Source organism: Trachemys scripta, chromosome 13 (genome assembly GCF_013100865.1).
Source record: "Trachemys scripta elegans isolate TJP31775 chromosome 13, CAS_Tse_1.0, whole genome shotgun sequence".
Classification (NCBI taxonomy): Eukaryota; Metazoa; Chordata; order Testudines; family Emydidae; genus Trachemys; species Trachemys scripta.
The window spans coordinates 4,158,197-4,176,924 of NC_048310.1; the positions used below are offsets into that span (position 1 = coordinate 4,158,197).

The 18,728-nt window shown below is 58.5% G+C and overlaps 1 protein-coding gene across 1 annotated transcript; it reads right to left on the reverse strand.

Moving 5' to 3' along the window:
• Window positions 1-4,135: 4,135 nt before the first annotated feature.
• LOC117886642 (B-cadherin-like) lies at window positions 4,136-16,273 on the reverse strand (the record flags this gene model as incomplete). Its single annotated transcript, XM_034788636.1, is given in 14 exon segments — window positions 4,136-5,120; window positions 6,963-7,109; window positions 7,366-7,496; window positions 7,940-8,158; window positions 10,324-10,548; window positions 11,102-11,244; window positions 11,770-12,014; window positions 12,335-12,520; window positions 13,028-13,156; window positions 13,658-13,833; window positions 14,394-14,538; window positions 14,665-14,820; window positions 15,293-15,436; window positions 16,062-16,273. Coding segments are annotated over 14 exon segments (2,468 nt in total), but the record flags the coding sequence as incomplete, so codon positions are not given.
• Window positions 16,274-18,728: the final 2,455 nt, after the last annotated feature.

The window sequence follows — 18,728 nt, forward strand, 5'->3', positions numbered from 1 at the left end:
GGGGGCAGGAGGGGGTAGCGGGGCAGCCGGGGGGGGGTGCTGCACTTACACAGTGAGGGGAGGCAGGAGGGGGGGTAGCGGGGCAGCCGGGGGGGGGTGCTGCCCTTACAAAGGGTAGCATGCGAGGCTGGGGGGGGCAGCCGGGTGCCCCAGGAAGCGGCTCCGCACAACCCCCCCGAAGGGACACCCGGTCTCTCCCTTGCGGAGCTGGGGGGCGCGGTCCGGCCCCGTTACCTGCAGCAGCAGCAGGCAGAGCCCGGCAAGGCGGCCCCGCGGCGGCCCCATGGCACAGGAGGGGGCGGGTCGGGTCGGTGCGGGCCGAGGGTCGCTTCTCTCCGCTCCGTGCGCGCTGCAGCGCCGAGTGCCGGCCGGGCAGGTGCGGCCGCTCCCAGCGCCCCGCCCCGCAGGTGAGGCGGCTCCGGCGATCCCGGGAGGGCGGGACTCGGCGGCCCTGGCCCGGCCCTGCCCCGCCCCGCCGGGAGGGGCCCCGCGGAGCGCCCTGTGCCGGGGGTAGGTGCGCTCCGGCCCGGCCCCAGAGGCGGCTCCCAGCCCGGCCTGGTGCCCGGACCGGGGCTCGCCCGCGGGGTCCTGGCAGCAGGCCTGGGCCGGCCGAGAGAGGGACCCTGGGGCAGGTCCCTGCTATTGAAATAACGACCAGTGGGTGGGTGGTAGCGCCCAAGCCCGAGCAGGCCCCTCCGTGCTGGGTGCCCCCCAGAGCCAGTCCCTGCTCCAGAGCGCGCGGGGGAGCCTGGGCTCACGGCCAGCGGAGCTGCCAGGGCAGTGCCCCACGGGGCAGACACACCCACCCACCCAGTGCAGACCGGGCCTGCAGCCGTCAGGAGCCCGGGCTCCCCCACAGGTGCCTAGAGCCCCAAGGAGACAAATGTGACAGGGGTACACGGCCGAGGTAACAAAACGATCCTCGCTAAGGCAGAGCTGTTCCAGCCGCAGCCCCCGCCCAGCCCCTGAGAGCTGTCACTGCGTTTTGGCCTTGCCCTTCGAGCCTCCCGAACTGCTGGGAAGCGCCTGCTTGGTTCTCAAAGAGTTAACTTGTCCCCATCTTGTTCTGGGGAGAGTGGGGACCCTGCACAGCTTCCCCGGCAGCCACCGGCCCCTGCCTGCTGCCAACCCCCTGAGCTAGTGCTGGAGTCACGCCGCTGCCCACCCCGGCAGCTGGGCAGGGCTGTGCCAAGCAGAGCAGCTCTCCTCCTGCTGCCTGGTTGAGGTGCCCAGGGGCGCTGGCTAGCCTGGGTGCAGCTTGGTCTGAACCAAGAGTCACCGGTGGGCACTCAGCATCAGCGAGGGCCTTCTTCCTAGGCCACCTCCACTGGGGGGTGCCTGCCCGTGAGAGCAACCCCGGTGCTGGGTTGGCAAGCTGGGTGAGAAGCCAATGCCTTCTGCCTTCAGCGGGGGAGGAGGCGGAAGTGAGGGCCCTGTCCTGTGCGGTGGGCAGAGCTGAGCCCTGTGGTGGGGAGGCCTCTATCTGCAATACAGGCCCCAGCCCCCCTGGCATGGGGAGAATAGGGCAGGAAAAGTGGGGATTGGAGCCCTGATATCTTTCTCCTCCCCCCCAGCAGGGTTTGAAACTCAGCAGCTTAAGTGACTTCCTGGCATTTGTCTCTGCAGCACTGGAGCTCTAAGGTCCTTGGGCCTGGTACCAAGCAGGGCCTGCACCTACCCCTGCTCACGGGCATAGAGGATGCATGTTTAATCCCCCCAGCACTATAGGGCACCTCACCCCCCCACACACACCACTGTAAGATCAGTCACTGGACTCAGGGCCGGCTCCAGGCACCAGCCCAGGAAGGAGGTGCTTGGGGCGGCCAAGGGGAAGGGGCGGCACGTTGGGCTGTTCAACGGCAATTCCGCGGCGGGTCCCTCTCAGAGGGAAGCACCTGCCGCCGAAGAAGAAAGCGGCGCGGTGGAGCTGCTGCCGGAGTGCCACCGCTCGCACTTGCGATCGCGGCTTTTTTTTTTTTTTTTTCCCCCTCCCTTCTGCCGCTTGGGGCAGTAAAAACCCTGGAGCCGGTCCTGACTGGACTCACCCCAGAGCAGCTGCCTCCTCTCGGCTGGAACATGGCAGCTTTTTAGCAGCCCACAGCAACAGTCGCTATCCGTGAAGCAAGAGCCAAGCATGCAGCTGTAGGGCAGGACTCCTGGGTTCTCCTCCCCATTCTACCACTGCTGGCTCAGGGGAAATCCTTTCCCAGGGTTGTTAAAGTGGCTCTGAGGTTGCCAGTGCAGCTGCTGGGAGGACAGTGCTCGCTCCATGGCTCCAGCACTCGCTGTCAATACAGGCTCTCACTGGGCACATTCCCATGACAAGCCCCATTCACCCCCAAAGCTCAGGAAGCTCATGGAGGAAGCCTCGCTGGCTCCTTCCTGCCCACACTGCATCAGCCCAGCTGTCACCAATTCACCAGCCTCCATCACACTCTGCACAGGTGAGTCACCCAGCCCAGCAGCAGGGGGTTCCTCAGCTCCCATGGGCAGCGGCCGCCTGCTCCCCAAAGCCTTTCTGCAGATGAATATTTGCTCACAGCTCCCATGAGCTGCCGTCTGTGTGGTGAAGCCAAGGCCGGAGCAGCCCCAGAGCCGGACCACTTTAGAGGTCACTCCTTGTTCTGAACAAGGCTCTGGCCCTCCAGCTCCCTGTGACAGAGGCAAGCAGCTGTAATGAGGCAGATTATAAGAAGCAACAACATTCTCTCTTGCAAACCTCTCCTCCACCTGGGATGCTTCTCGCTAGCCAGCCTCCCAGCTCAGCTCTGGCTCTGCCTCTGCCCAGCTGTGGGGGAGCGGCCCACTGCAGCCTTGTTTAGAGAATCAGCCAAGGCCCCTGATCTCCAAGCTCTTTCTGGCTCCGGTTTGCAGGATGGCTGGGATGAGAAGGGGGCTCCCACCAGCGACAAGCCTCGGATCTGCTCCAACCACCTGGCAGCCCAGCTGTGCGCACAGGCTGTGTATTGCTGGGGCTACCCTGGCCCATGCAGCCTTAAACATCTCCCTGCCCCTCCCCCCAAAGCAGGCCTAGTCTCTGCCAAATGCTGCATCTGTTCACCGGCAGAGGGATCACTCCTGACACAGACTGGAAATGTCACATCAGGAGTTTGTCACAGCTGGAGGGAGGCAGCAGCTGGATGCCCTTCAGATAGCAGCCGCTTGTTGGCTGGTCCCAGTACCAGCATTGCTAGAGGCTAAAATCCCTTCACTTCCCGCTCAGCAGCCAGGCAAGGCTGGCCACAGGGCATGCCTCTGCCCAAGGCAGGGCCGGCTCCAGGCACCAGCTTCTCAAGCAGGTGCGTGGGGTGGCTGCTCCGGAGAGGGGCGGCACGTCCAGGTATTCTTTGGCGGATGGTCCCTCACTCTGTCTGGGAGTGAAGGACCTCCTGCCGAATTCCCGCCACAGATCGCGACTTTTTTGTTTTGGCTGCTTGGGGCGGCCAAAACCCTGGAGGTGGCCCTGGCCCAAGGGCAGTATCTGCAGGCCAGAGGGTGGCTCTGGCTTGCCAGGCTGTTAAGAGCATCTCCCTGCAGGCTGAGGGGGCAGCACTGGGTCACTGACCTGCAGGCCTAGCCCTTGCTGCTGAGCCGGTAGGAGTCCTGCCTTCCATGGCCCTGTTGCCAGGGTTTGTCTAGATGACCAGAGGTTGAGGGCCTGGGGTGGGTGTGCACGCGCACACACACACACACACCTTCCCTCCCCCTCCGCCCAATCCTGCCTCTGTGCTAGGGAAACCCCTCCTCTCCAGGTGGCAGGAGTCCAGTGAGGGCTGGTCTCTCCAGCTTGGGGTCTCACACACAAGAAGGGGGTCCCTGCCATCCCCCTCTCCAGGTGCAAAGGGACCCAGGGGCAGACCAGAAGGAGTTGTTAGCCAGAGCTCTTTGGAAGTTGTACCTGTGAACAGGCCACAGCTGCTGGGGCTCCAGTGTGGAGGATTTCCTCTCTACTGCCTAAAGGGGCCTGATGGGGGGGGAATGTGGGGTCTCCCCCCCCATTTAGGGTAGGCTAGGGAGCTGGTTACTGCTCAGCCCTCGGACAATAGCTCAGATACGCACCCCCACCCACCACCTGAGGCAGAGGAAGCACTAACTGGCCAGGGGGACGCTAGAAATAAAGAAAGAGCCAAGTCTGTAAAAAACACACAACTTCCTTTATTAAAAGTGACATCACCCCTTGTCCCATGCTTGAGCAGCACACTAACTTACTTTATACATCGTAAAAAAGAAAAAGGGCAGCCTAGGAAGATATAAAAGGCCAGTCAAACATTTCATAGGGAACATGGCTAGCAGCAGGGCATTAACAGTCGAGTGGTCGGAGCAGGAAGGCAGGTGGATGGGGAGCTAGCCAGCAGCCTACTGGACTGATTGGGTACAGCACCTTGCACTGCTGCGTTACCCTGGTGATCCAGCCACAGTTCAGAATCAGGAGCCAGAGGTCTCCAGGCCTTGGGGATATTCTAGGAGTTAGGGATTCATGAGACAGGCTTTTATTTCCCCTGGCAGGCAATTGTGTCTTAAGATCCAGAAGGCACCAGCAGCTTCATAAGGCTTCCAGGCATGGTTGAGTCTGGGTACAAGGCTGTTTGCAAGCCTCCAGGAAAGTCACACTAGGCACCTCAGCTCCAGAAAGCATATCACACCCCCCCCCCCCCAGGCAATCAGGGCTCAGCCCCGAAGGTCGCATGGAGAGATGGGCACCCAAGGGAAGCCAGAGCTGGGCCTATCCTCTCCAGGAAGCTTTAAGACCTCATGTGAAGGGACCCAGGCCAGCGAGTTTACCCACTGAAGCTCCAGCCCGCCAGTTGCTCCATGCAAGACAAGCCGCTCTGCGGAGCTTCCTGGAGAGAAATGTGGCATCCCAGCAGAAGCTGCTCTGCAGGTGGGAACATGGCATCTGACTGCCCCCCTTACTCGTCCTCGCCCCCGCCGTACATGTCGGCCAGCTTCTTGAAGCGGCCGCCCCAGTCGTTCAGGTAGTCATAGTCCTGGTCCTGGTCGGAGGAGGAGGAGTTGAGGGAGCTGAGTGAGGCTGCCTCGGAGCCGCTGCCCTCGTAGTCAAACACCAGCAGGGAGTCGTACGGCGGGGCGGTGGGGTCAGTGTCGGCCGCCTTCAGGTTCTGGGGTGGGGAGGAGCGTTAGGTTAGGAGTCAGCCCAGCACACGCTACTGGGGCGACTCTCCAGTGCAGCGAGCTTGGGGCAGAATTAACAGGGCCACCCCATGGGTGCTGGCAGGCAGCACTGACACCAGCGAGTCGTCACCTTGAGGGGGAGCCCACCTGGGGCCCAGACTTTGGCAGTGGACAGGCATGGGTGAAAGTGAGCCGGTACAGGCTGGTAAGAACCCACACTGGCCCATACCCCACCCACAGGGCCGGTGCTACCATTAAGGCAAACTAGGCGGTTGCCTAGGGCGCCAAGATTTGGGGGTGCCAAAAAGCAGTGCCCCCCATGGCAACTCCCCACCCACCCCCCGGCCTGGGGAGCTGTGCGGCAGCTCCCCACCCCAGCTCACCTCTGCTCCGCCTCCTCCCCAAGCACACCGCCCCTGCTGTAATTCTCCTCCCCTCCCAGGCTTGTGGTGCCAGTCAGCTGTTTGGCGCCACAAGCCTGGGAGGTGGGAGAAGTGGAGCAGTGCTTGAGGAGGGGGGTGTAGCAGAGGTGGGGAGCTGCCACACGGCTCCCCGGGCCGGGGGGTGGTGGTGGTGGTGTGTGCGTGTGCGTGTGTCGGGGGGGAGGAGAAAGCTGCCACAGGGCTCCCCACCCCAGCTCACCTCTGCTATGCCCCCCTCCCCGAGCATGCCATTGCTGCTCCACTTCTCCCGCCTCCCAGGCTTGCGGCGCCAATGGGAGGGGAAGAGAATTTGAGCAGGGGCGGCGTGCTGGGAAGGGAGCGGAGCAGAGGTGAGGAGCTGCCGCACGGCTCCCCGGGCTGGGGGGAGGCGTGCAAGGTGGAAGTTTTGCCTAGGGCGCAAATCTTCCTTGCACCAGCCCTGCCCACATGTCCCTGCCCCTTTTGCCTCCCGTCAGGGGCCCTACTGGTAGGGTCTGTACTGGCAAGGCTGCCGAGGGGGAAGGGGGGGGGGGGGCAAGCAACGTTAACATTGCTGCCCCTTCCCTCCATTGGCGTTTTAAGGAACTACAGCCGCTATGACCGGGGGAGCAGGTCCGAGCAAAGGGCCTGGCCCATTACCACTCCGACAGCATGTGCACGCAGAGGTGGGCGCCGGTCATGCCAGCGCCCTGCAGAAAGGAAGGGCTCAGAGCCTGACTGACGGCCACCATAGGCCTTCTCCTGGAGCTTAGTCTCCAGTGTTGGCCAATAGGCTTTTCTAGACCCAACAGCTTCCAGGGGAGACAAAACGGGTCTCTGCTCTGGCCACATTCAGTGCGTTGCTATATTCTCCACTGCCCCCAGCCAGTTCCCCTGAAATCTCTACACCACCAGTTCTCAACCTACTGGCCATGTGTGGCCCAACCACCACACAGCTGAGGCTTGTGACATCCTCGGGGTGCCCCCACACACAGAATGGATGTGGCCTGCTAACAGAGCTTCATATGCGGCCCACACACTGACACCCACCCATCCGCTCCACTCCCCATAGCTACGCCCCCGGCAACGAGGGAAGGCCCATCAGAGCCTAGCACAGCCATAAAACCAGGCCTCCCCAGCAGCAAGGCGGCTGCACCCGGCCAGGCAGATAACACCCTCGGGTGGGCAGAACTGGCTGCAGGAGCCAGCTGTCCAGGGAATCCCCACAGCGGCAGAGCCGCGGGTGGCTGGTGACTAGCCCGAGGGTGGTACGTGCCCCATGCACACACCCAGCTAAAGCGAGGACCAGATCTTGAGCTCTAGAAAGGAACTGCCGACACAGATCAGCCCATGCCTGGAGCTGGCTCCAGCCCCTCACTGGGGGGTCATGAGCCCAAGCTCACGTGACACTTGCATCCTGGGCCTCACCTCATCAATGAAGTTGCCGATCTCATCGGGGTTGGCAGGTCGAGGCCGATACTGGGGAGCTGGCAGCAGGGTCGGCACCACGTCGTTGCGGACGATGACTTCGGGGCGAGCTTCCAGGCCGCGATGCAGCTGGCTGAGGTCGTAGTCCTGTGGAGGGAGAGGCACAGGGTCAGGGCCCTTTGCCGAAGTTTGGCTGATCCAGAACTGGGAGGTCCATTTGCCAGGCCTCATCCGTCCTGGAGATGGGCACCAGAGTGGCTCCAAGGCCATTTGTTTTGCATGCCCACGTTGCCCACTCCTGGAAGCACGTGAAGCCTGGGACCCAGTCAAGCCCCCAGGGCCAGCCAGTGCGTTGGGTGTGCCATTACCCATCCCCCGCATGCCACAGGCCACTAGTGCCCACCTGGTCTTCCTCGCCGCCTCCCTCCTCGCCGTAGTAGAAGACGTTGTCCCGGGTGTCGTCCTCTGGGAGCAGCAAGGGCTCCTTCACCACGTTCCTCCGCCGTACGAAGAGGAGCAGCAGCAGCAGGATGACTGGAAGAGACAAGACAGGTCAGCGTGTGCCATGCAGTGTGCTCTCCTCCCCCACAATGCGGCCCATGCTGCTCTCCTGGGTGCCGCAAGACAAGGGCAGGCCTGCCGGGACGCTGAGACACCTGCCAAGTGCTCCGAGATGGGAGCTTGCTGGAGGGCAGGCACCACAGTTTTAATGGCAGGGAACCCAGGGCACAGAAGTGAAACAGCAGGTCAGCAGTGGAGCTGGATGGAACAAGGTCCCAGGTCTGACTGTCAGTCCTCTAGCCACTAGGCCAAGCTGCCTCACCACAAGCAGCAGGTGGTCCCATCCTGCACTGCAAGACACCTGCCTTTGCAGCTCACCCTCTGTGCAGGCCAGGCTAGCTTAGCTCTGGAAGACCCCCACCCGGGCACAAGATGCCCATCAGCCAGGCCTAGAGCAACTCCTCCCAGGCACTCACTCAGCAGGGCCAGAATAGCCCCCAGGATGGCCAGAATGATGGGGACTCCCAGAACAGGCAGCCGTTCCTCTGGGCACTTCTCTGCATGCCCCTCACAGTTGCACACTTCTGCCTTGAGGACAGTCAGCTGGTCTTTGTTCTGGTTGTCAAAGAGCCGCAGGTAAACTTGGTAGATGTCTTTCTTCAATGGCTCCAGCAGCTTCAAGGTGAGAGTCTCCCCTGTGCAGACAGGCATTGGGATTACGTGGGTGAGACAGCAGCTTGGATACCAGAGGGGAGGATCCCAGGGGTCAGAGAACTGGCCCCCACATCCCCTCTACCTCCCAAGCAGACCAAGACCCTATGGTGGCTACAGTGCCATGAACATGCTCTACCCAAGGTCACTTCATCCCAGGAGTCTGCATCTTCCCTCCCCAGCATTCAGCCACACAGGGCCAGCTCTAGGTTTTTTGCTGCCCCAAGCAAAAAATTTTTTGGCTGCCCCCCACCCCAGCCCTGGGCTCTCCCCCTCCCAATTGCACCCTCCTGCTGCCCCCAGCCCTGGGTCACTGGTAATTCGCTCCCAGTGCGGGTCATTCAGCAGGAATTTGGGATGTGCACAGAACACAGACAGGATTGGTTCCCATATGGTTACAGAACTGCAGTAAAGTGGAACAATTTTCAGCTTGTGTGACTGGAGGATGTCTGGATGCCTATTATAAGACTGTCCTACATAAATGAGGAAAAGTTGAGGTGCCTTTATTATTCTTTTGTTCCATTCTTTGTTTCTATGGGGAATGCACTATCACGGTCTTTTTAAACAAATAAAACTAAAACTTAAAAAAAAAAAAAAAGCAATGGCTGTTGAAAATAGCAATTCCAGTCCTAGTAACCACTGGGAAGCATTTCTTGCTCAATTTATTCTACTTTTTCTACAGCAAGTTACAGTGGATCAGTAGATTTGATTTGGGAGAAATGAAGTAACAGCTGCCCAAACTGAGCTTGAGCACTCCTGAATTTTGAGGTGTTCAAATCTGGAGGGCAGGTGCCAGATTCCCTTTCTGAATATTAGCTAAATCTGGAGAGGAAAAGTCAATTTCTGCTTCCATGGCTCAGAAGTGGAAATCCTCCTACGGGCCTGGTTCTGTATCTAAAGCTGCCCAGGTCCAGAGCCTCCCCTCCCTTAGTTTTCATTTTAAAATTCTAGTGGGATCCACATACCTCCCTTGCTAGGCTTCAGATAGAGAGATGCACTGTCCATTTAGTCCCCCCAATTCCTTCTTTGGGGGAGAGCCCAGGGCTGGGGCGGCAGGGGGAAACCTAGAGCGTGTCTGTTCCTACCATTCACAGCAAGCTGCAGATTTCAGTTCCATACTCCTTCCCCCACCCTTTCCTCTTGCTAGTGGCCAAGGGAATGCTGGGAAATGTAGTTCTTTCTCTGCTCCAGGGCTGGCTCTATAGGCAGGGAGCTAACCAAGGAACTACAGCTCCCAGGGCCCCCTGTTGGTTCTTAGCTCCCAGGCTGGATTCTGGATTCTCGCACCCCTTGCAAATCCGCCGCCCCAAGCAACTGCTTGCTTTGCTGGTGCCTAGAACCGGCCCTGCAGCCATGGCATGTCTGGGACTAAGATATCCAACATGACATGTGGAGAAATCACAGAAATGTAGGGCTGGAAGGGACCACAAGAGGTCATCTAGCCCAACCCCTGTGCTGAGGCAGGACCAAGTATTCTCTAGACCAGTGGTTCTCAACCTGCAGCCCACGGGCCACTTGCAGCCCAATCAGCACAGAGCTGCAGCCCATGTGACATGCTTAGGGCCATACAGGTAGCATTGGATGTGGCCCACAATGGTAAATAGGTGGAGAACCACTGCTGTAGACCATCCCTGGCATGCATTTGTCCAACCTGTTCTTAAAAGCCTCCAACCACGGAGGTTCTGCAGCATCCCTAGGTAATTTGTTCCACTGTGTAACTACCCTGACACAGATAGGAAGTTTTCCCTGACGTTCAACCTAAACCTCCCTTGCTGCAATGTAAACCCATTGCTTCTTGTCCTGTCCACAGTGGTTAAGGAGAACAATTTATCACCCTCTTCCACATATGTAAAAGGTTGGTACAAAATGACTGTTCAGCTGAAAGGTGACAGGCTGTCTCCAGACTTGACAAACCTAACTTCTTCCAATCTTTCCTGGTAGCTCAAGTGTTCTGGAACTAGTCAGATGAGTTGACTCCAAGCCAGCACCACCCCACATTACATTCTGTGGGCCAGGGCTGTGTCCTGCACTGCCTTGCCTTTGATCCACACACCCAGTTCAGGGCTCATGCCTCCTACTGGAGGGAACGGGAAAGGAGCAATGGATGGTCCAAGATCTCAGGTGACCAGCGAATCCCTTCAACAGTTACCTTTACTGTCCATTTCTGCAGCCCAGCTCACACCAGATCCGTGGATGAGTTCTGCTCTGAAGGGGGAGGTGTTCGGAGGCAGGTCCTTGTCGTGGATGGTCAGGACCTGCGGCACTGGATTCTGGTTGCAGACAGTGATCTCACGAGGGTCTGGCTCTGGCCCGTTGTCGTTCACATCCAGAAGAGTCAGACGCAAGGTGCCTGTGCCGGTGGCGGGAGGGGCGCCTGTTGGCGATGGAAGGGAGGTGAATGGCTGCACATGATTCACGGTCTCGTTTGCCTGGCCCAGAAGGGGAGCCCCGTGCTTAGCCAGTGGAACTCCCCTGCTCTGTGCCTGATCCAGAAGAGAGCTGGCTGCTGCTGGCAGCTAGGGGCAGCAGGCTTTAGCTCCAGAGATCCCTGGTGCAGCCCCAGTGACCACCACCTGGGTCCCCACTCTACAGAGCCGGCTTTGCCCATGATTCAGGGGAGGCTCCCAAGCCCTGCACCTTCAGTTCCAGCCAGCACAGGCTGCTGCAGTGGGATGGAGGGGCCGACAAGCCAGCCTAGGCTGCCTTTAGAATGACTCCCATCTTCTCAGGAAGAGAGCTGGGGTTTAATTTAGATGTGGTTTCTCGTGACAGCCCAGGAGGGGGCGTGGCCTTAGCACATGTCTCTCACATGGCAAGCCATCAGCAGCGCACTGCGCAGGGGAACAAAGATGCTCTTGATCACAGAAACGCAGCGATCGGACAAGCTCTCAGCCCTGCCCCCCACATTCCAGCCGCAGAGCCATTACCATCGTCCACTGCCAGCACAATGGCCGTGTAGGTGTTGTTCTTCACAAACATGGCCTCCCTGTCCAGCTGGGCCTTCGCCGTTACAATGCCATTTTCCGGGTGAATCTCCAGCCACCCCGCGGGGTCATTCCCGATGCGGTACCTGAGGGGGAAGAGTGTTAGGGGGCAGAAAAGGCGCAAGAGCCTGGGACAGAAGCCAGTTTGTAGGGGAGACAGTTCTGGAAGGTGGCTGCCAAGGCGCAAGAGGGGCCAGATTCAGCACCGCTCGGACAGCGAGCCCCTTGCTGCGGCGCTCGGACACTTGGCTGCGCAGCAGGGCAAGCAACAGGCTCCCTGACGGAGGCCTCCTGCCCAAATTGCTGCTTCCCTGGGGGCTCCGTACTCCTGCGCAGCCAGTGCCGAACTCCAGAGGTCCTGTTCTGGAAGGGCTGCCATGCCAGCCAGCCTGTTCCGGGGACGGGAGCAGTGGCCATGGGATACTGTGCGTTTGGCTTCGCTGCCCATGGTTTACAGGTCCAGACCCAAGCTCATGTATCAGCACAGGGCTGTCAAGGCCATCGGTCCCCGTTTGGCCTTTGTGAGCCCTGCTGTTTGGCAGGAAGCGGGATTGGGTACGTGTGGCATTACCAGCCCAGCAGCCCTGGCTCCCAGTCCAGCCACCACTTACCGGATCGTCTGACTCTGCATTTTGTCTGGGTCCTGAGCCGTGTAGGAGGTGATTTTCTGCCCAATCGGCACGTCCTCGGAGACCTGGGCTGTCCGGATGGGCGGGTCGAAGACAGGTGCCTCATTCACATCCTCCACGTTCACCGTGACAGTGGCCGTGGAGGTTGAGAGCTTCACGACGAAGGGCTCCTCATTGGTGGCTGCCACATAGAGGACAAACTGGTTTCTCACTTCGAAGTCCAAGCCCTAGGAGGGACGAGAAGGAAAGGTGAAGCCTGGCCTGTTGCCTCATGCCCAGGAAACTGGGCAATTCCCCGAGCAATGCTGGAGCAGCGGCTCTAGACATCACTGCGTGGCAATGCCATGCGCTCAGCTGTGCTGAACAATCAGCTGCAGGATGGTCCTGGGTTTTGATGCAGCTACTTCATTCTGGCAGGACGCTGGAGCCGGAGGCTGCCGGTGCTTAGCCCTGCAGCACACCAGCCCAGTTTAAGACCGGCAGATGCTCCTCTCATGCCCAGAGGTGCACACGTCTAGCTGCCCATGAAACCGGAGCCCACCCTCACCTTAGCTGTTTGCAGAATGCCTTCGTTGGTCTCGCGATCCGTGGTGATGGTGAAGAAGCCTCCTTCGTTGCCTCGCACAATGGTGTACACGGCCTGCCACGCCGCCGTGTTGACCTCGTCTGTGTCCGTCACGGTCAGCCTCTGGACCTCGCGTCCCGCTTCGTTCTCTGGCACTGCTACAGTGTACTGCAACAGAGGGGCATGCAGGCCATGGTCAGCCACACAGTCACAGCTCAGAGCAGAGACCCGGGCCTTCTCCACTGGCCAGCAGCACAAAGCAGCCAGTGGGGACAGGGATAGCTCCTTGCCCTCCCACCCCCCCCCCCCTCGTCCTGCTCATGGCATAGGACAAGACAATCAACTGCAGTCCTTGCCTGGAACCACGACCTCACTGTTCGTGCAGCACCTAACGCAATGGGGCTAATCCAACCGGAGCCCCTGAAAGGGAGACCTCTGGGGCACCCTGGCTGTTTGGTCCCCGACAACTGGGGTAGGCGCAGGATACCAGCAGCTGTGCAGAGAGCACCTCACATGGCTCCTAGCCAAGAGATGCTTTGGCTGGAGGAATGGCCACTTTTCCTTGCAATCTCCCCTGTGCCCGCAATCCCAGGGAACTGAACGGGACTGGACAGGACACCCCAGCACAGCAGGGGTCAGCAGCCGGTCCGCACAAGAGGGTGACGGAGTAGGTACCATTCTGGGGTCAAACACTGGAGCATTGTCGTTGGTGTCTGTGATCTCGATCACAGCGGATGCAGTGGTTGTTAAGCCTTCCCCATCCAAGTCTGCAGCCTGCAGCGTCAGCGTGTATTCTCTCACTCTCTGGGGAGAGGCAGACATGGAGAGATAAGACATTAGCAGTGCCAGTTCCCTGTAACCCTTTCACACACAGTCCCAGCAGCCGGGGCAGGTCACGCTGACTACAAGAGTCCACCATGCATCAGGACTTCCTGGGCCAGGGATCTGCCCAGATCTCAGAGGCATGCACCAACAGGGAGCCCTTCTCCCCTGCTGCCCTTCACAAGGGCCGAGCTTTGTCAATAGCAGTAGCATACCTCTCCAGCCAGGGAGAGCCACTGCAGGACTCTTCTGGTGTCAAGCACAGATTTATAAGCCTGTGCATTTCCTGCAGCCCATTCCAGGCATCGAATGGCAGGCTGCTAACGAGGAGCCGTCTCCTTCGTAGGCTTTGCCAGCATGGAAGAGGACTCAGTCCTGGGCACACATCACTGACTGAAGCGTAGCTGTGATGTTGCCACCCTCCTTCGTGGAACTTTGCTATGGCAACAGCTGCTGTGCGTCCAAGCCCATGTCTCTGCTCACCTCTCTGTCTAGACCACTTGCAATCACGCTGATGGCTCCAGTGGCTCTGTGGATGGTGAACATCTGGGGATGGGGTTCCTTAGGCTCTTGGTTCAGGATGGAGTATGCAATGACCCCATTGTAGGTCTCGATAGCATCATCTGCATCCGTGGCAGTCACTTGCATCACAGAGGTCCCTGAGAGAGAGAAGGGTAGACTTGGAGGTGGTAGCGGATCTCTCCTCCCCCATCAGGAGGAGGAACATTTCCCCTGAAGAGTGCTGCAGCTTCATACAAGATGTTCTAATTTTTAGGAGCTCGGGACAATGGCAGAGTCGCTGCCAATGGAGAACGGAGCCAGCACTGGGCTAGTCTCCTTCGATAGGGAGGAGCGCTAACTGCCCCGAGAAGGACTCATTGGCAAGCCACACAAAAGGGTGTGTAAGTGGGCACCACACTCATGGACAAGTGGCTTGGGGAACCCGCCTGACCCTTCAGGGCTGCCAGAGATCAGAGGCTTGTAAGAAATCAAGCCCTGATGATCTGTGTTCAGTACTGACCACACGTGGCTCGCAGGGGCATGGATGCAGGCACCATCAGAGGCAGAAAAGGCAGAATCCCACCTGCTAACAGGGACAACCCAGACCAGTCCATGCCCTGTCCCACTAAGTGCTAACGGAGCAGAGTCCAGAGGTGCAGATTTCTGGAGCCTGGATCAGTATCGACAGGACAAGGCTATTGCCACCCATTCCTCCTACCTGGCAGTGCTCCTTCCAGGACCGAGCCTCTGAAGAGCTCCTGGGTGAACTGGGGTTTGTTGTCATTCTGATCCGTCACGGTGATGATGATCTCCATGGGCTCCTCCACGGGTTTGCCGTTCTCAGACACGGCGTGAGAGAAGAGCTACAGACAGAAACAAGAGGGCTGTGAGCTCCACCAGGCTCCCGTCCACCAGCGGCTGGCTCAGAAACGGGCCCCCGGCAGGTGGAAAGAGCCCCGCTGACCACACGCAGGGCTTGGGTGACCTACGTGGTATTTGTCGATGTCTTCTCTGTCCAAGGGCTGAGTCACCATCATCCAGCCGGTCTTGGCCTCGATGGTGAAGACGCCATTGGGAGGGGTGTCTGCACCCTGCCCTGTGATGCTGTAGATAATCTTGGTCACTTTATCCTTATTGGATTTGATCTAGGGGGGAATCAAAGCATGTACATGGTACATGGTGTAACTGGAAGGCAGAATTAGACTTGCACACCGCGATCCGGTCCGGTAATGGACCGGAGTAGGGCCGGCTGAAAGAGGGATAAACTTGCGTTCAAAATAAAATAAAAACCGACATTGGGAAACCTTCAGGAAACCACTGTGCTTCAGCAAATCCGGAAGCCTCTGCTGCAGCAGTGCATAGGGGAGTGCAAGGATTTTCCTCTGCTGCAATTCCTGACAGTGAGATTCTGTAGTTTGTTACTATGATAATAGTATAAATATGCTGAAAAGAGGCCCCCTGGCCCCTTTTCAAAAACACCCACTGGCAAAAAGAGTCTGTGCTGTGCAGTCAAGTATTTGACACATGCTAAGCTCCAGCAACCAAGAGAACTGGCAGCACCTGCCTGCCCAAGACAGCGTTCAGGCAGGTGAATGCAGGTTTGAGATGCCTCCATACCTGAACCAGCTTTTTAGGGAATGGGCCCCTCTCATTTTCAGGAACTCTTATCGGAGGGATCACCCAGTCCCTCTTCTGTCTCTGCAGACCAGGTCTGGCCTGTGGGAACATCAGCACCTCTGCTTGATGGTCTGAAGCAGATTCCTACAGGGAGAAGAAGGCATCCATGTGTACAAGAAACAAGCCCAGGGATCCCAGACCACCAGCATTTAACCCTGGGTTAGCGCGGTGCCAGCCGGCAGCTCCTTCATACAGAGCGTGCTGTGAGCACAGAGCTGGAGTCAGACTTGCTGACAGTTCAGACACAAACACTGCAGGTGGCCAGATCACGGCAAGTGGGATGAAGACCAGACACATGATCTGAGCCAGACACAGAAATGAAGTGCAATGGAGAAGGTTGCACTCTGGGCCCAGTGTGAACAGGGGCCAACTTGGCAGTCCAAGGAGAGCTACGAGGAGCGATTCCCACTGAGCCCCACACCCCTGGGCTGCTCTAGCCAGGAAAGCGATTGCTAAACCAGTGTTGTTCTCCATGGAACTCACTCCCAGTAAAGCAACAGACAGTCAGTAGGCTGGGTGCACTGGCAACATTACAGTGTTAATGGCTGTGGGAATGGCCTTCCCAGCCCTGTCTCTTGTAGGGGCCAGGATCAGTCAGGGCACCTTCCCATCCCATTAGGAGACCAAGGTTCACTAGCCAGGCACAATGGTTGCCATAGAGTCAGCCCCGTGCACTCCCTATAGGCCTGCCAGCTGGCAGGAGCTTTACCTGTGCTGAGTGAGGGCTTTGGGTCTTCACAGTCACTGAAGCAGAGAATTTCTTGCCAGTGGAATCCCAGGCATCCACGGTGAAAGTCTTCCCCCGCCCATGCAGCTGGGTGTGGTGTCTCATCAGGACCGTCCCATCCGCCAGCACACGGAAGTCAGCATCATCTGCATCATACAGCGCTGTCTTCCAGCTCGTGCAATCCTCAAACCTCACTGGGGGAGGAAGGGCAGCACTGTTAGCAGGCTCCAGCCACGCACAGGACAGCAGGACACCAGGTATGGGGGAAGACCCTGGCGCTACAGCCACAATGGCTTCCAGTTTGAATGGGTTTGCCTAGCTCAGTGGCTCTCAGATGTTTGTATTGGTGACCCCTTTCACACCGCAAGCCTCCGAGCGTGACCCCCCCCCTTAAATATATTAAAAGGTGTTTAATTTATAACACCATTATAAATGCTGGAGGCAAAGTGGGGTTTGGGGTGGAGGCTGACAGCTCGGGACCCACTGAGGGGTCCCAACCCCCAGTTTGAGAACCCCTGCCCTATCTAGTCATTTGCATGTTACCCCCTTTCCCGAGCCATTGACCTCATTGTTCTCTGCCTTCTGAGCTATCCAGGCACATGTGTGAACAAGTTTCTCAACGCCAGGGCAAGAGGGGAGGGGAGACAAGACAGGAATGTGACTGATAAGGGATCTCCAGCTAGACTCTGGCTAACCTGCTAGGAGGCAGTGTTTAAGCCAGACATGTGACAGCACCACCATACAGGAAGGGGTAGGAGAGACCTGAGTTTATCCTCCAGTGTGATCAGCTAAGTCTGCTCAGACAACTGGAGCTGCTGACTCAGCTAAGACAGGCTCTCCTAGTGCAGTCACTAGCCCAAACAGAGGCTGGGTTTCTGAAACCGGCCATAGTAACACACCAAGGCCAGAATCCCAATGCGGCTGTCAGCCTGGGCCCCACCACACAGCATGTGGCCTTCCAAGCTTGGCTAAGTGAGGGCGACAGTGCCACATCAGATACACGGCATCGCTTGCTAGTACACCTCCAGAACGAGGCAGTGAGGCAGCTGCCTGCAGTTCCAGACAAGAACTCTGCCTCCATGCGGTCTGCAGACAGGGCTGTCAGCTGCAGGCAGAGGGATAGAGCAGTTAACAGGAGGGCCAGTTCTCCTCTTGCAGGTAGCTCCTACCGTAGAGGAACCGGTGATGGCCTGACTGTTTAGTTGCATTAGGAGTTGGGAATGCAAGAGGTGGACTGCAGGGCTGAGGACTCTGGGCAAATCCCACACCAGGTGCATGATGCCTTGGCAAAGACGCCAAGAATGAGTTTTTGCACTGCACGCTTCAGTCAAATGGTATCCGGGCCAGACCCTAACTCCTTGTACCGAGTGCCCACAGGACACACCCCATTTCTATCCCAACAGCCATGCTGCTCGGCCAGACTTACCCAGCTCACCAGAACTACCCCAGCCCTGTGTGGCCAAGTGCCTTGGGCCAGCTGCTAGCAAGAGCACTATAGGTCTTTGTAGACCTCTCTGCCACCAGCTCTTCCACAAGGTAACGCTGCCTGGGTGAGCTGCAGCCAGGACCTCAGCAGTCACTTGGGCAGGAAGGCTGTACTCACCAGGCCAGTGGTCCCAAAGCTTTCGCAATGGGATACTTTACAGATTCTTGGGAACACCCACCCCGCCATTCACGCTTGCCTGGGCCCCCATTCCATACCACCTCCATGAAATGCATGGCAACTGCTCCTGTAGAGACTTCCCGTAAGCCAGGAAAGCCAGCACCCTGCCACAGCCGGCTCTGTGGACTACGGCATGGGACATGCTCCCCTTTTCTTTGCCATGGAGGAGCTGAGGTCAGACTCTGGAACACAGGCTTAGGCTGTGAGCTCTGTTCTCAATGCGAATACCTTAGGAGACAAGGGTTCCCATGGCCACCGCACATGCACATGTAGACCGCCAGCAGGTCTAAGCTTAGCTGCCAGTTTAGAGGGGCACCGTGCCCTGCAAGGGCAGCCAGACAGCAGGGTGATGGCAGGCAGGCTGGCTTGGTACAGAGCACTCCAGACCCAGGACTTCACTGTCCCATGCTCTTGTGTAGGAGGGTTTCTGCTCACACTCCAGTGCCAGGGAAGCCAGGAGCCCCTCTGGATAATGCAGTGGCCAGTCACTGGTCTCCAGAAGTCCACATGTGTAAGAGCCTGATGGGAGGCCAAGCAGTTGCAGGGCCTGTTGGGTAATCTGCCCCCAGCAGCGAGTTCCACGCATGTTTCCGGTTTGCTGTCAGACGCTGTGCCCGGGGTGAGTCACTGTGACTCTTGGGTAGCGCCGAGAGGTCTAGTCTCTGCTATGCAGGTAATTAAATGGCCAAGTTACACAATCAGACCTATCCCACTTCCTGCTCCTGCCATGCGGATCCAGCCAGAGCCTCCCTCACTAAGGATGGGGAACAGCGCAGCTCCGCAGAGTGGCTTTGGCAGCGTCAGGCTGGAGACTGAGGGCAGCTCCTCACAGCTGGAAGGACAGGCCCTTGGCTCCCTGTTTTGCACAGGAAGATGCTCGTGCTCTGACCACTGCAGCCAAGAGCAGGTGTTGGGCAGAACACCAAGTAGCCTGTACAGGAGGGGGTCGCACCACCCTTGGATCGGGGCATGGAGTGAACCCCGAC